The 18,642-nt window shown below is 42.3% G+C and overlaps 1 protein-coding gene across 1 annotated transcript in view; it reads right to left on the reverse strand.

Moving 5' to 3' along the window:
* LOC109885864 (laminin subunit alpha-5) overlaps positions 1 to 18,642 on the reverse strand; it is a 281,944-nt gene that overhangs the window by 148,863 nt on the left and 114,439 nt on the right. The window contains 4 exon segments of the mRNA XM_031793358.1: positions 487 to 552; positions 1,411 to 1,545; positions 2,057 to 2,147; positions 3,081 to 3,199. Coding sequence (XP_031649218.1) covers positions 487 to 552; positions 1,411 to 1,545; positions 2,057 to 2,147; positions 3,081 to 3,199 — 411 coding nt within the window.

Consider the following 18,642-nt stretch of genomic DNA (forward strand, 5'->3'; position numbering starts at 1 on the left):
GTTTAACAGTCCAACACAAGTAGAGACGTGTACAACGCAGAGAAAATGATTGGTTATAATAACACATGATACCACAGATGGAGAAAAATGTGTCTTGTCTGACTCCGTCGGTATCAAATCAAATCAAATCAAATTGTATTTGTCACATACATTAGCAGATGTTAATGCGAGTGTAGCGAAATGCTTGTGCTTCTAGTTCCGACAATGCAGTAATAACCAACAAGTAATCTAACTAACAATTCCCCAAAAAATACACATGGTTAGCAGATGTTATTTGTCACATACACATGGTTAGCAGATGTTAATGCGAGTGTAGCGAAATGCTTGTGCTTCTAGTTCCGACAATGCAGTAACAAGTAATCTAACTAACAATTCCAAAACTACTGTCTTATACACACAAGTTGTTTGTTAGTTAGAATTGTTAGTTAGATTTGTACTATACGTTTTGAATAAATTTAATAAATAAAATAGATTTAAAAGACTTACTGATGATTTCTCCGGCAGGTTTAGCTTCTCTGTTGCTATCGTTGTTGTTGAGGTAGGTTGCTATGGCTGACAGAAACACGCATTAGACAAGTTATAGCAGTAGTCCCCTTGAGAGAGAGTTCTTATCGATCCTGGGCTGCTGTAAAGCTCTCTAGGATCTGTTTTCCAAATAGAGATAATTTAGTCCTGAACTAAACAGTTATTTCAATAGACATTCTCCACTGAGAATGATTTTTGTTGTTGTCCAGGACTAGGTTAAATCTGTGTCCAGGGAAACTGTCCCTCACTGGTCATCCCCAAAGCCAATTCCTCCTTTGGTCGTCTTTCCTTCCAGTTCTCTGCTGCCCATGACTGGAACGAACTGCAAAAATCTCTGAAGCTGGAGACTCACATCTCCCTCACTAGCTTTAAGCGCAAGCTGTCAGAGCAGCTCACAGGTCACTGCACCTGTACATAGCCCATCTGTAAATAGCCCATCCAATCTACCTCATCCCCATACAGTATTTATTTATTTATCTTGCTCCTTTGCACCCCAGTATCTCTAATTGCACATCATCTTCTGCACATCCTACCGTTCCAGTGTTTAATTGCTATATTGTAATTACTTCGCCTATTTATTGCCTTAACTCCCTTATCTTACCTCATTTACACTCACTGTATATAGACTTTTTGTTTTCTTTTGTTCTACTGTATTATTGACAATTTTTTGTTTATTCCATGTGTAACTCTGTGTGTCGAATTGCTATGCTTTATCTTGGCCAGGTCGCAGTTGCAAATGAGAACTTGTTCTCAACTGGCCTACCTGGTTAAATAAAGGTGAAATAAAATAAAAAAGACTACTTCCTGTTTATGCCCTACAACTTTGTACCCAAAGACCTATTTTATGAGAACCATAACAATTATTTTTTTATTCTGGATACTTACAGTAGCAGTCTGGGAAGTTAATGTATCCCTCAGCACAGGAGTTACAGCTCTCTCCGGTGTAGCTGGGTTTACAGTAACAACGACCCGTCAGATCCTCACAGGTACCATCTGTGAACTCTGAACGGCACACACAGGCTGCAGAGAGGAGGAAGTGGAGGTGGAGGAGGAAGAGGAGGAGGAGGAAGATGAGGAGAAGGAGGAGGAGGAGGAGGAGGAGGAGGAGGAGGAAGAGGAGGGAGAGGAGGAAGAGGCGGAGGAGGAAGAGGAGGAGGAGGAGGAAGAGGAGGAGGAAGAGGAGGAGGAGGAAGAGGAGGAAGAGGAGGAGGAAGAGGAGGAAGAGGAGGAGGAAGAGGAGGAGGAGGAAAAGGAGGAGGAGGAAGAGGAGGGAGAAGAGGAAGAGGAGGAGGAGGAGAAGGAGGAGGAAGAGGAGGAGGAGAAGGAGGAGGAGGAAGAGGAGGTGAACGAAGACAATCAACTCTATTAATCTGCTGTCAAGTAACAAATATTACTTGTAAGAAACATTATCATCAAGACCCCCAGTTCAGCTATTACACCATTTTCTTTCCACATAAGTGACTAATTAAATATTATCTTTCAAACACACCAATCAACATGTATTTTAGTTTGAATATAAACTGTCACTCACGGGAGCAGGCCAATGGGGAGTCCAGGGGATGGTCAGGTGATCTGTAGTAGGTGAGGATACAGCGCTCACAGTTGACACCAGCGGTGTGATGCTGGCAGTGGAAAGCAAGATACAATGAGTCAATGACATACAACACAGGATTACAATGAGTCAATGACATACAACACAGGATTACAATGAGTCAATGACATACAACACAGGATTACAATGAGTCAATGACATTCAACACAGGATTACAATGAGTCAATGACATACAACACAGGACTACAATGAGTCAATGACATACAACACAGGATTACAATGAGTCAATGACATACAACACAGGACTACAATGAGTCGATGACATACAACACAGGATTACAATGAGTCGATGACATACAACACAGGATTACAATGAGTCAATGACATACAACACAGGACTACAATGAGTCAATGACATACAACACAGGACTACAATGAGTCGATGACATTGATTGATTGATTGATATATTTATTGGTTGAACAAATGTAATTTCACTTGTCTTGTCTTTTATCTTCTGTAATCATCTCCTACTGTAAGGAGTAGGTGTTGATAAAAGGTCAGTAGTAATACCTGACACTCCATGCAGACTCCGCCCCCCCTGTACTGTCCCTGGACGTTGATGCTAGCTCTCCTCTGGTCAACCTCGGGGTCGTAGTAACAGCCAAACAGTAGTAATACCTGACACTCCATGCAGACTCCACCCCCCCTGTACTGTCCCTGGACGTTGATGCTAGCTCTCCTCTGGTCAACCTCGGGGTCGTAGTAACAGCCAAACAGTAGTAATACCTGACACTCCATGCAGACTCCGCCCCCCCTGTACTGTCCCTGGACGTTGATGCTAGCTCTCCTCTGGTCAACCTCGGGGTCGTAGTAACAGCCAAACAGTAGTAATACCTGACACTCCATGCAGACTCCACCCCCCCTGTACTGTCCCTGGACGTTGATGCTAGCTCTCCTCTGGTCAACCTCGGGGTCGTAGTAACAGCCAAACAGTAGTAATACCTGACACTCCATGCAGACTCCGCCCCCCCTGTACTGTCCCTGGACGTTGATGCTCGCTCTCCTCTGGTCAACCTCGGGGTCATAGTAACAGCCAAACGAGTGTTGGTTACAGTTACACGCTGAAAGAAATATGAACAGAAAATAAGGAATCACTCAACCATATCACACAAAGACATTTCGTTTATCAGAGAGTTTGAAACCACACAGAAACGGAAAAATTAACGTATGGAACGAGAAACGCCTAGTGGCGGGCCCGCGCGCCTGCAAGCTGACTTCTGTCGTCAGTTGGAACACGTTTCCTTCCGATACTTTGGTTCGGCTGACTTCTGGGTTAAGCGAGCAGTGTGTTAAGAAGCAGCGTGGTTTGGCGGGTACTAATAAAAACAAAATATATTTAAAAAATTGATGAGCTACAGTGAATGAAACATAAGCTGGAAACAGACTGACACACAAACAAGGAAATGTAATGTGTATCAACACACACACTGGTCTCATCCCAACCAAAGCTATCATTTACAGACCCGTCTCATCCCAACCAAAACTATCATTTATAGACCATCTCATCCCAACCAAAGCTATGATTTATAGACCCGTCTCATCCCAACCAAAACTATCATTTATAGACCCATCTCATCCCAACCAAAGCTATCATTTACAGACCCGTCTCATCCCAACCAAAGCTATCATTTACAGACCCGTCTCATCCCAACCAAAGCTATCATTTACAGACCCGTCTCATCCCAACCAAAGCTATCATTTACAGACCCAACGAAAGCTATCATTTACAGACCCGTCTCATCCCAACCAAAGCTATCATTTACAGACCCGTCTCATCCCAACCAAAGCTATCATTTACATACCCATTTCAATTCAGTCAATTCAGGAAGTAAACAGACTTTGAGGAAGTAAACTGACCTCCTGAATTTAAATGGAATTGATGAGCTACAGTGAATGAAACATAAGCTGGAAACAGACTGACACACAAACAAGGAAATGTAATGTGTATCAACACACACACTGGTCTCATCCCAACCAAAGCTATCATTTACAGACCCGTCTCATCCCAACCAAAGCTATCATTTACAGACCCGTCTCATCCCAACCAAAGCTATCATTTACAGACCCGTCTCATACCAAACAAAACTATCATTTATAGACCCATCTCATCCCAACCAAAGCTATGATTTATAGACCCGTCTCATCCCAACCAGAACTATCATTTATAGACCCATCTCATCCCAACCAAAGCTATGATTTATAGACCCGTCTCATCCCAACCAAAACTATCATTTATAGACCCATCTCATCCCAACCAAAGCTATGATTTATAGACCCGTCTCATCCCAACCAAAACTATCATTTATAGACCCATCTCATCCCAACCAAAGCTATCATTTACAGACCCGTCACATCCCAACCAAAGCTATCATTTACAGACCCAACGAAAGCTATCATTTACAGACCCGTCTCATCCCAACCAAAGCTATCATTTACAGACCCGTCTCATCCCAACCAAAGCTATCATTTACAGACCCGTCTCATCCCAACCAAAGCTATCATTTACAGACCCGTCTCATCCCAACCAAAGCTATCATTTACAGACCCAACGAAAGCTATCATTTACAGACCCGTCTCATCCCAACCAAAGCTATCATTTACAGACCCGTCTCATCCCAACCAAAGCTATCATTTACATACCCATTTCAATTCAGTCAATTCAGGAAGTAAACAGACTTTGAGGAAGTAAACTGACCTCCTGAATTTAAATGGAATTGATGAGCTACAGTGAATGAAACATAAGCTGGAAACAGACTGACACACAAACAAGGAAATGTAATGTGTATCAACACACACACTGGTCTCATCCCAACCAAAGCTATCATTTACAGACCTGTCTCATCCCAACCAAAGCTATCATTTACAGACCCGTCTCATCCCAACCAAAGCTATCATTTACAGACCCGTCTCATACCAAACAAAACTATCATTTATAGACCCATCTCATCCCAACCAAAGCTATGATTTATAGACCCGTCTCATCCCAACCAAAACTATCATTTATAGACCCATCTCATCCCAACCAAAGCTATGATTTATAGACCCGTCTCATCCCAACCAAAACTATCATTTATAGACCCATCTCATCCCAACCAAAGCTATGATTTATAGACCCGTCTCATCCCAACCAAAACTATCATTTATAGACCCATCTCATCCCAACCAAAGCTATCATTTACAGACCCGTCACATCCCAACCAAAGCTATCATTTACAGACCCAACGAAAGCTATCATTTACAGACCCGTCTCATCCCAACCAAAGCTATCATTTACAGACCCGTCTCATCCCAACCAAAGCTATCATTTACAGACCCGTCTCATCCCAACCAAAACTATCATTTATAGACCCATCTCATCCCAACCAAAGCTATGATTTATAGACCCGTCTCATCCCAACCAAAACTATCATTTATAGACCCATCTCATCCCAACTAAAGCTATGATTTATAGACCCGTCTCATCCCAACCAAAACTATCATTTATAGACCCATCTCATCCCAACCAAAGCTATGATTTATAGACCCGTCTCATCCCAACCAAAACTATCATTTACAGACCCGTCTCATCCCAACCAAAGCTATCATTTACAGACCCGTCTCATCCCAACCAAAGCTATGATTTATAGACCCGTCTCATCCCAACCAAAACTATCATTTATAGACCCATCTCATCCCAACCAAAGCTATCATTTACAGACCCGTCTCATCCCAACCAAAGCTATCATTTACAGACCCGTCTCATCCCAACCAAAGCTATCATTTACAGACCCGTCTCATCCCAACCAAAGCTATCATTTACAGACCCAACGAAAGCTATCATTTACTGACCCGTCTCATCCCAACCAAAGCTATCATTTACAGACCCGTCTCATCCCAACCAAAGCTATCATTTATAGACCCATCTCATCCCAACCAAAGCTATGATTTATAGACCCGTCTCATCCCAACCAAAACTATCATTTACAGACCCGTCTCATCCCAACCAAAGCTATCATTTACAGACCCGTCTCATCCCAACCAAAGCTATCATTTACAGACCCGTCTCATCCCAACCAAAACTATCATTTATAGACCCATCTCATCCCAACCAAAGCTATGATTTATAGACCCGTCTCATCCCAACCAAAACTATCATTTATAGACCCATCTCATCCCAACCAAAGCTATCATTTACAGACCCGTCTCATCCCAACCAAAGCTATCATTTACAGACCCGTCTCATCCCAACCAAAGCTATCATTTACAGACCCGTCTCATCCCAACCAAAGCTATCATTTACAGACCCAACGAAAGCTATCATTTACAGACCCGTCTCATCCCAACCAAAACTATCATTTATAGACCATCTCATCCCAACCAAAGCTATGATTTATAGACCCGTCTCATCCCAACCAAAACTATCATTTATAGACCCATCTCATCCCAACCAAAGCTATCATTTACAGACCCGTCTCATCCCAACCAAAGCTATCATTTACAGACCCGTCTCATCCCAACCAAAGCTATCATTTACAGACCCGTCTCATCCCAACCAAAGCTATCATTTACAGACCCAACGAAAGCTATCATTTACAGACCCGTCTCATCCCAACCAAAGCTATCATTTACATACCCATTTCAATTCAGTCAATTCAGGAAGTAAACAGACTTTGAGGAAGTAAACTGACCTCCTGAATTTAAATGGAATTGATGAGCTACAGTGAATGAAACATAAGCTGGAAACAGACTGACACACAAACAAGGAAATGTAATGTGTATCAACACACACACTGGTCTCATCCCAACCAAAGCTATCATTTACAGACCCGTCTCATCCCAACCAAAGCTATCATTTACAGACCCGTCTCATCCCAACCAAAGCTATCATTTACAGACCCGTCTCATCCCAACCAAAGCTATCATTTACAGACCCGTCTCATCCCAACCAAAGCTATCATTTACAGACCCGTCTCATACCAAACAAATCTATCATTTATAGACCCATCTCATCCCAACCAAAGCTATGATTTATAGACCCGTCTCATCCCAACCAAAACTATCATTTATAGACCCATCTCATCCCAACCAAAGCTATGATTTATAGACCCGTCTCATACCAAACAAAACTATCATTTATAGACCCATCTCATCCCAACCAAAGCTATGATTTATAGACCCGTCTCATCCCAACCAAAACTATCATTTATAGACCCATCTCATCCCAACCAAAGCTATGATTTATAGACCCGTCTCATCCCAACCAAAACTATCATTTATAGACCCATCTCATCCCAACCAAAGCTATCATTTACAGACCCGTCACATCCCAACCAAAGCTATCATTTACAGACCCAACGAAAGCTATCATTTACAGACCCGTCTCATCCCAACCAAAGCTATCATTTACAGACCCGTCTCATCCCAACCAAAGCTATCATTTACAGACCCGTCTCATCCCAACCAAAACTATCATTTATAGACCCATCTCATCCCAACCAAAGCTATGATTTATAGACCCGTCTCATCCCAACCAAAACTATCATTTATAGACCCATCTCATCCCAACTAAAGCTATGATTTATAGACCCGTCTCATCCCAACCAAAACTATCATTTATAGACCCATCTCATCCCAACCAAAGCTATGATTTATAGACCCGTCTCATCCCAACCAAAACTATAATTTACAGACCCGTCTCATCCCAACCAAAGCTATCATTTACAGACCCGTCTCATCCCAACCAAAGCTATGATTTATAGACCCGTCTCATCCCAACCAAAACTATCATTTATAGACCCATCTCATCCCAACCAAAGCTATCATTTACAGACCCGTCTCATCCCAACCAAAGCTATCATTTACAGACCCGTCTCATCCCAACCAAAGCTATCATTTACAGACCCGTCTCATCCCAACCAAAGCTATCATTTACAGACCCAACGAAAGCTATCATTTACTGACCCGTCTCATCCCAACCAAAGCTATCATTTACAGACCCGTCTCATCCCAACCAAAGCTATCATTTATAGACCCATCTCATCCCAACCAAAGCTATGATTTATAGACCCGTCTCATCCCAACCAAAACTATCATTTACAGACCCGTCTCATCCCAACCAAAGCTATCATTTACAGACCCGTCTCATCCCAACCAAAGCTATCATTTACAGACCCGTCTCATCCCAACCAAAACTATCATCTATAGACCCATCTCATCCCAACCAAAGCTATGATTTATAGACCCGTCTCATCCCAACCAAAACTATCATTTATAGACCCATCTCATCCCAACCAAAGCTATCATTTACAGACCCGTCTCATCCCAACCAAAGCTATCATTTACAGACCCGTCTCATCCCAACCAAAGCTATCATTTACAGACCCGTCTCATCCCAACCAAAGCTATCATTTACAGACCCAACGAAAGCTATCATTTACAGACCCGTCTCATCCCAACCAAAACTATCATTTATAGACCATCTCATCCCAACCAAAGCTATGATTTATAGACCCGTCTCATCCCAACCAAAACTATCATTTATAGACCCATCTCATCCCAACCAAAGCTATCATTTACAGACCCGTCTCATCCCAACCAAAGCTATCATTTACAGACCCGTCTCATCCCAACCAAAGCTATCATTTACAGACCCGTCTCATCCCAACCAAAGCTATCATTTACAGACCCAACGAAAGCTATCATTTACAGACCCGTCTCATCCCAACCAAAGCTATCATTTACAGACCCGTCTCATCCCAACCAAAGCTATCATTTACATACCCATTTCAATTCAGTCAATTCAGGAAGTAAACAGACTTTGAGGAAGTAAACTGACCTCCTGAATTTAAATGGAATTGATGAGCTACAATGAATGAAACATAAGCTGGAAACAGACTGACACACAAACAAGGAAATGTAATGTGTATCAACACACACACTGGTCTCATCCCAACCAAAGCTATCATTTACAGACCCGTCTCATCCCAACCAAAGCTATCATTTACAGACCCGTCTCATCCCAACCAAAGCTATCATTTACAGACCCGTCTCATCCCAACCAAAACTATGATTTATAGACCCGTCTCATCCCAACCAAAGCTATCATTTACAGACCCATCTCATCCCAACCAAAGCTATGATTTATAGACCCGTCTCATCCCAACCAAAACTATCATTTATAGACCCATCTCATCCCAACCAAAGCTATCATTTACAGACCCGTCACATCCCAACCAAAGCTATCATTTACAGACCCAACGAAAGCTATCATTTACAGACCCGTCTCATCCCAACCAAAGCTATCATTTACAGACCCGTCTCATCCCAACCAAAGCTATCATTTACAGACCCGTCTCATCCCAACCAAAACTATCATTTATAGACCCATCTCATCCCAACCAAAGCTATGATTTATAGACCCGTCTCATCCCAACCAAAACTATCATTTATAGACCCATCTCATCCCAACTAAAGCTATGATTTATAGACCCGTCTCATCCCAACCAAAACTATCATTTATAGACCCGTCTCATCCCAACCAAAACTATCATTTATAGACCCATCTCATCCCAACCAAAGCTATGATTTATAGACCCGTCTCATCCCAACCAAAACTATAATTTACAGACCCGTCTCATCCCAACCAAAGCTATCATTTACAGACCCGTCTCATCCCAACCAAAGCTATGATTTATAGACCCGTCTCATCCCAACCAAAACTATCATTTATAGACCCATCTCATCCCAACCAAAGCTATCATTTACAGACCCGTCTCATCCCAACCAAAGCTATCATTTACAGACTCGTCTCATCCCAACCAAAGCTATCATTTACAGACCCGTCTCATCCCAACCAAAGCTATCATTTACAGACCCAACGAAAGCTATCATTTACTGACCCGTCTCATCCCAACCAAAGCTATCATTTACAGACCCGTCTCATCCCAACCAAAGCTATCATTTATAGACCCATCTCATCCCAACCAAAGCTATGATTTATAGACCCGTCTCATCCCAACCAAAACTATCATTTACAGACCCGTCTCATCCCAACCAAAGCTATCATTTACAGACCCGTCTCATCCCAACCAAAGCTATCATTTACAGACCCGTCTCATCCCAACCAAAACTATCATTTATAGACCCATCTCATCCCAACCAAAGCTATGATTTATAGACCCGTCTCATCCCAACCAAAACTATCATTTATAGACCCATCTCATCCCAACCAAAGCTATCATTTACAGACCCGTCTCATCCCAACCAAAGCTATCATTTACAGACCCGTCTCATCCCAACCAAAGCTATCATTTACAGACCCGTCTCATCCCAACCAAAGCTATCATTTACAGACCCAACGAAAGCTATCATTTACAGACCCGTCTCATCCCAACCAAAACTATCATTTATAGACCATCTCATCCCAACCAAAGCTATGATTTATAGACCCGTCTCATCCCAACCAAAACTATCATTTATAGACCCATCTCATCCCAACCAAAGCTATCATTTACAGACCCGTCTCATCCCAACCAAAGCTATCATTTACAGACCCGTCTCATCCCAACCAAAGCTATCATTTACAGACCCGTCTCATCCCAACCGAAGCTATCATTTACAGACCCAACGAAAGCTATCATTTACAGACCCGTCTCATCCCAACCAAAGCTATCATTTACAGACCCGTCTCATCCCAACCAAAGCTATCATTTACATACCCATTTCAATTCAGTCAATTCAGGAAGTAAACAGACTTTGAGGAAGTAAACTGACCTCCTGAATTTAAATGGAATTGATGAGCTACAGTGAATGAAACATAAGCTGGAAACAGACTGACACACAAACAAGGAAATGTAATGTGTATCAACACACACACTGGTCTCATCCCAACCAAAGCTATCATTTACAGACCCGTCTCATCCCAACCAAAGCTATCATTTACAGACCCGTCTCATCCCAACCAAAGCTATCATTTACAGACCCGTCTCATCCCAACCAAAACTATGATTTATAGACCCGTCTCATCCCAACCAAAGCTATCATTTACAGACCCATCTCATCCCAACCAAAGCTATGATTTATAGACCCGTCTCATCCCAACCAAAACGATCATTTATAGACCCATCTCATCCCAACCAAAGCTATCATTTACAGACCCGTCACATCCCAACCAAAGCTATCATTTACAGACCCAACGAAAGCTATCATTTACAGACCCGTCTCATCCCAACCAAAGCTATCATTTACAGACCCGTCTCATCCCAACCAAAGCTATCATTTACAGACCCGTCTCATCCCAACCAAAACTATCATTTATAGACCCATCTCATCCCAACCAAAGCTATGATTTATAGACCCGTCTCATCCCAACCAAAACTATCATTTATAGACCCATCTCATCCCAACTAAAGCTATGATTTATAGACCCGTCTCATCCCAACCAAAACTATCATTTATAGACCCATCTCATCCCAACCAAAGCTATGATTTATAGACCCGTCTCATCCCAACCAAAACTATAATTTACAGACCCGTCTCATCCCAACCAAAGCTATCATTTACAGACCCGTCTCATCCCAACCAAAGCTATGATTTATAGACCCGTCTCATCCCAACCAAAACTATCATTTACAGACCCGTCTCATCCCAACCAAAGCTATCATTTACAGACCCAACGAAAGCTATCATTTACAGACGCGTCTCATCCCCACCAAAGCTATCATTTACAGACCCGTCTCATCCCAACCAAAGCTATCATTTATAGACCCATCTCATCCCAACCAAAGCTATGATTTATAGACCCGTCTCATCCCAACCAAAGCTATCATTTACAGACCCGTCTCATCCCAACCAAAGCTATCATTTACAGACCCGTCTCATCCCAACCAAAGCTATCATTTACAGACCCGTCTCATACCAAACAAATCTATCATTTATAGACCCATCTCATCCCAACCAAAGCTATGATTTATAGACCCGTCTCATCCCAACCAAAACTATCATTTATAGACCCATCTCATCCCAACCAAAGCTATGATTTATAGACCCGTCTCATACCAAACAAAACTATCATTTATAGACCCATCTCATCCCAACCAAAGCTATGATTTATAGACCCGTCTCATCCCAACCAAAACTATCATTTATAGACCCATCTCATCCCAACCAAAGCTATGATTTATAGACCCGTCTCATCCCAACCAAAACTATCATTTATAGACCCATCTCATCCCAACCAAAGCTATCATTTACAGACCCGTCACATCCCAACCAAAGCTATCATTTACAGACCCAACGAAAGCTATCATTTACAGACCCGTCTCATCCCAACCAAAGCTATCATTTACAGACCCGTCTCATCCCAACCAAAGCTATCATTTACAGACCCGTCTCATCCCAACCAAAACTATCATTTATAGACCCATCTCATCCCAACCAAAGCTATGATTTATAGACCCGTCTCATCCCAACCAAAACTATCATTTATAGACCCATCTCATCCCAACTAAAGCTATGATTTATAGACCCGTCTCATCCCAACCAAAACTATCATTTATAGACCCATCTCATCCCAACCAAAGCTATGATTTATAGACCCGTCTCATCCCAACCAAAACTATAATTTACAGACCCGTCTCATCCCAACCAAAGCTATCATTTACAGACCCGTCTCATCCCAACCAAAGCTATGATTTATAGACCCGTCTCATCCCAACCAAAACTATCATTTATAGACCCATCTCATCCCAACCAAAGCTATCATTTACAGACCCGTCTCATCCCAACCAAAGCTATCATTTACAGACCCGTCTCATCCCAACCAAAGCTATCATTTACAGACCCGTCTCATCCCAACCAAAGCTATCATTTACAGACCCAACGAAAGCTATCATTTACTGACCCGTCTCATCCCAACCAAAGCTATCATTTACAGACCCGTCTCATCCCAACCAAAGCTATCATTTATAGACCCATCTCATCCCAACCAAAGCTATGATTTATAGACCCGTCTCATCCCAACCAAAACTATCATTTACAGACCCGTCTCATCCCAACCAAAGCTATCATTTACAGACCCGTCTCATCCCAACCAAAGCTATCATTTACAGACCCGTCTCATCCCAACCAAAACTATCATCTATAGACCCATCTCATCCCAACCAAAGCTATGATTTATAGACCCGTCTCATCCCAACCAAAACTATCATTTATAGACCCATCTCATCCCAACCAAAGCTATCATTTACAGACCCGTCTCATCCCAACCAAAGCTATCATTTACAGACCCGTCTCATCCCAACCAAAGCTATCATTTACAGACCCGTCTCATCCCAACCAAAGCTATCATTTACAGACCCAACGAAAGCTATCATTTACAGACCCGTCTCATCCCAACCAAAACTATCATTTATAGACCATCTCATCCCAACCAAAGCTATGATTTATAGACCCGTCTCATCCCAACCAAAACTATCATTTATAGACCCATCTCATCCCAACCAAAGCTATCATTTACAGACCCGTCTCATCCCAACCAAAGCTATCATTTACAGACCCGTCTCATCCCAACCAAAGCTATCATTTACAGACCCGTCTCATCCCAACCAAAGCTATCATTTACAGACCCAACGAAAGCTATCATTTACAGACCCGTCTCATCCCAACCAAAGCTATCATTTACAGACCCGTCTCATCCCAACCAAAGCTATCATTTACATACCCATTTCAATTCAGTCAATTCAGGAAGTAAACAGACTTTGAGGAAGTAAACTGACCTCCTGAATTTAAATGGAATTGATGAGCTACAATGAATGAAACATAAGCTGGAAACAGACTGACACACAAACAAGGAAATGTAATGTGTATCAACACACACACTGGTCTCATCCCAACCAAAGCTATCATTTACAGACCCGTCTCATCCCAACCAAAGCTATCATTTACAGACCCGTCTCATCCCAACCAAAGCTATCATTTACAGACCCGTCTCATCCCAACCAAAACTATGATTTATAGACCCGTCTCATCCCAACCAAAGCTATCATTTACAGACCCATCTCATCCCAACCAAAGCTATGATTTATAGACCCGTCTCATCCCAACCAAAACTATCATTTATAGACCCATCTCATCCCAACCAAAGCTATCATTTACAGACCCGTCACATCCCAACCAAAGCTATCATTTACAGACCCAACGAAAGCTATCATTTACAGACCCGTCTCATCCCAACCAAAGCTATCATTTACAGACCCGTCTCATCCCAACCAAAGCTATCATTTACAGACCCGTCTCATCCCAACCAAAACTATCATTTATAGACCCATCTCATCCCAACCAAAGCTATGATTTATAGACCCGTCTCATCCCAACCAAAACTATCATTTATAGACCCATCTCATCCCAACTAAAGCTATGATTTATAGACCCGTCTCATCCCAACCAAAACTATCATTTATAGACCCGTCTCATCCCAACCAAAACTATCATTTATAGACCCATCTCATCCCAACCAAAGCTATGATTTATAGACCCGTCTCATCCCAACCAAAACTATAATTTACAGACCCGTCTCATCCCAACCAAAGCTATCATTTACAGACCCGTCTCATCCCAACCAAAGCTATGATTTATAGACCCGTCTCATCCCAACCAAAACTATCATTTATAGACCCATCTCATCCCAACCAAAGCTATCATTTACAGACCCGTCTCATCCCAACCAAAGCTATCATTTACAGACCCGTCTCATCCCAACCAAAGCTATCATTTACAGACCCGTCTCATCCCAACCAAAGCTATCATTTACAGACCCAACGAAAGCTATCATTTACTGACCCGTCTCATCCCAACCAAAGCTATCATTTACAGACCCGTCTCATCCCAACCAAAGCTATCATTTATAGACCCATCTCATCCCAACCAAAGCTATGATTTATAGACCCGTCTCATCCCAACCAAAACTATCATTTACAGACCCGTCTCATCCCAACCAAAGCTATCATTTACAGACCCGTCTCATCCCAACCAAAGCTATCATTTACAGACCCGTCTCATCCCAACCAAAACTATCATTTATAGACCCATCTCATCCCAACCAAAGCTATGATTTATAGACCCGTCTCATCCCAACCAAAACTATCATTTATAGACCCATCTCATCCCAACCAAAGCTATCATTTACAGACCCGTCTCATCCCAACCAAAGCTATCATTTACAGACCCGTCTCATCCCAACCAAAGCTATCATTTACAGACCCGTCTCATCCCAACCAAAGCTATCATTTACAGACCCAACGAAAGCTATCATTTACAGACCCGTCTCATCCCAACCAAAACTATCATTTATAGACCATCTCATCCCAACCAAAGCTATGATTTATAGACCCGTCTCATCCCAACCAAAACTATCATTTATAGACCCATCTCATCCCAACCAAAGCTATCATTTACAGACCCGTCTCATCCCAACCAAAGCTATCATTTACAGACCCGTCTCATCCCAACCAAAGCTATCATTTACAGACCCGTCTCATCCCAACCAAAGCTATCATTTACAGACCCAACGAAAGCTATCATTTACAGACCCGTCTCATCCCAACCAAAGCTATCATTTACAGACCCGTCTCATCCCAACCAAAGCTATCATTTACATACCCATTTCAATTCAGTCAATTCAGGAAGTAAACAGACTTTGAGGAAGTAAACTGACCTCCTGAATTTAAATGGAATTGATGAGCTACAGTGAATGAAACATAAGCTGGAAACAGACTGACACACAAACAAGGAAATGTAATGTGTATCAACACACACACTGGTCTCATCCCAACCAAAGCTATCATTTACAGACCCGTCTCATCCCAACCAAAGCTATCATTTACAGACCCGTCTCATCCCAACCAAAGCTATCATTTACAGACCCGTCTCATCCCAACCAAAACTATGATTTATAGACCCGTCTCATCCCAACCAAAGCTATCATTTACAGACCCATCTCATCCCAACCAAAGCTATGATTTATAGACCCGTCTCATCCCAACCAAAACGATCATTTATAGACCCATCTCATCCCAACCAAAGCTATCATTTACAGACCCGTCACATCCCAACCAAAGCTATCATTTACAGACCCAACGAAAGCTATCATTTACAGACCCGTCTCATCCCAACCAAAGCTATCATTTACAGACCCGTCTCATCCCAACCAAAGCTATCATTTACAGACCCGTCTCATCCCAACCAAAACTATCATTTATAGACCCATCTCATCCCAACCAAAGCTATGATTTATAGACCCGTCTCATCCCAACCAAAACTATCATTTATAGACCCATCTCATCCCAACTAAAGCTATGATTTATAGACCCGTCTCATCCCAACCAAAACTATCATTTATAGACCCATCTCATCCCAACCAAAGCTATGATTTATAGACCCGTCTCATCCCAACCAAAACTATAATTTACAGACCCGTCTCATCCCAACCAAAGCTATCATTTACAGACCCGTCTCATCCCAACCAAAGCTATGATTTATAGACCCGTCTCATCCCAACCAAAACTATCATTTACAGACCCGTCTCATCCCAACCAAAGCTATCATTTACAGACCCAACGAAAGCTATCATTTACAGACGCGTCTCATCCCCACCAAAGCTATCATTTACAGACCCGTCTCATCCCAACCAAAGCTATCATTTATAGACCCATCTCATCCCAACCAAAGCTATGATTTATAGACCCGTCTCATCCCAACCAAAACTATCATTTACAGACCCGTCTCATCCCAACCAAAGCTATCATTTACAGACCCGTCTCATCCCAACCAAAGCTATCATTTACAGACCCGTCTCATCCCAACCAAAACTATCATTTATAGACCCATCTCATCCCAACCAAAGCTATGATTTATAGACCCGTCTCATCCCAACCAAAACTATCATTTATAGACCCATCTCATCCCAACCAAAGCTATCATTTACAGACCCGTCTCATCCCAACCAAAGCTATCATTTACAGACCCGTCTCATCCCAACCAAAGCTATCATTTACAGACCCGTCTCATCCCAACCAAAGCTATCATTTACAGACCCAACGAAAGCTATCATTTACAGACCCGTCTCATCCCAACCAAAGCTATCATTTACAGACCCGTCTCATCACAACCAAAGCTATCATTTACAGACCCGTCTCATCCCAACCAAAACTATCATTTATAGACCCATCTCATCCCAACCAAAGCTATAATTTATAGACCCGTCTCATCCCAACCAAAACTATCATTTATAGACCCATCTCATCCTAACCAAAGCTATGATTTATAGACCCGTCTCATCCCAACCAAAACTATCATTTATAGACCCATCTCATCCCAACCAAAGCTATCATTTACAGACCCGTCACATCCCAACCAAAGCTATCATTTACAGACCCAACGAAAGCTATCATTTACAGACCCGTCTCATCCCAACCAAAGCTATCATTTACAGACCCGTCTCATCCCAACCAAAGCTATCATTTACAGACCCGTCTCATCCCAACCAAAACTATCATTTATAGACCCATCTCATCCCAACCAAAGCTATGATTTATAGACCCGTCTCATCCCAACCAAAACTATCATTTATAGACCCATCTCATCCCAACCAAAGCTATGATTTATAGACCCGTCTCATCCCAACCAAAACTATCATTTATAGACCCATCTCATCCCAACCAAAGCTATCATTTACAGACCCGTCACATCCCAACCAAAGCTATCATTTACAGACCCGTCTCATCCCAACCAAAACTATGATTTATAGACCCGTCTCATCCCAACCAAAGCTATCATTTACAGACCCGTCTCATCCCAACCAAAACTATGATTTATAGACCCGTCTCATCCCAACCAAAGCTATCATTTACAGACCCATCTCATCCCAACCAAAGCTATGATTTATAGACCCGTCTCATCCCAACCAAAGCTATCATTTACAGACCCGTCTCATCCCAACCAAAGCTATCATTTACAGACCCGTCTCATCCCAACCAAAACTATGATTTATAGACCCGTCTCATCCCAACCAAAGCTATCATTTACAGACCCATCTCATCCCAACCAAAGCTATGATTTATAGACCCGTCTCATCCCAACCAAAGCTATCATTTACAGACCCGTCACATCCCAACCAAAGCTATCATTTACAGACCCAACGAAAGCTATCATTTACAGACCCGTCTCATCCCAACCAAAGCTATCATTTACAGACCCGTCTCATCCCAACCAAAGCTATCATTTACAGACCCGTCTCATCCCAACCAAAACTATCATTTATAGACCCATCTCATCCCAACCAAAGCTATGATTTATAGACCCGTCTCATCCCAACCAAAACTATCATTTATAGACCCATCTCATCCCAACTAAAGCTATGATTTATAGACCCGTCTCATCCCAACCAAAACTATCATTTATAGACCCATCTCATCCCAACCAAAGCTATCATTTACAGACCCGTCTCATCCCAACCAAAGCTATGATTTAT

This window comes from Oncorhynchus kisutch, linkage group LG17 (assembly GCF_002021735.2).
Source record: "Oncorhynchus kisutch isolate 150728-3 linkage group LG17, Okis_V2, whole genome shotgun sequence".
Taxonomy (NCBI): domain Eukaryota; kingdom Metazoa; phylum Chordata; class Actinopteri; order Salmoniformes; family Salmonidae; genus Oncorhynchus; species Oncorhynchus kisutch.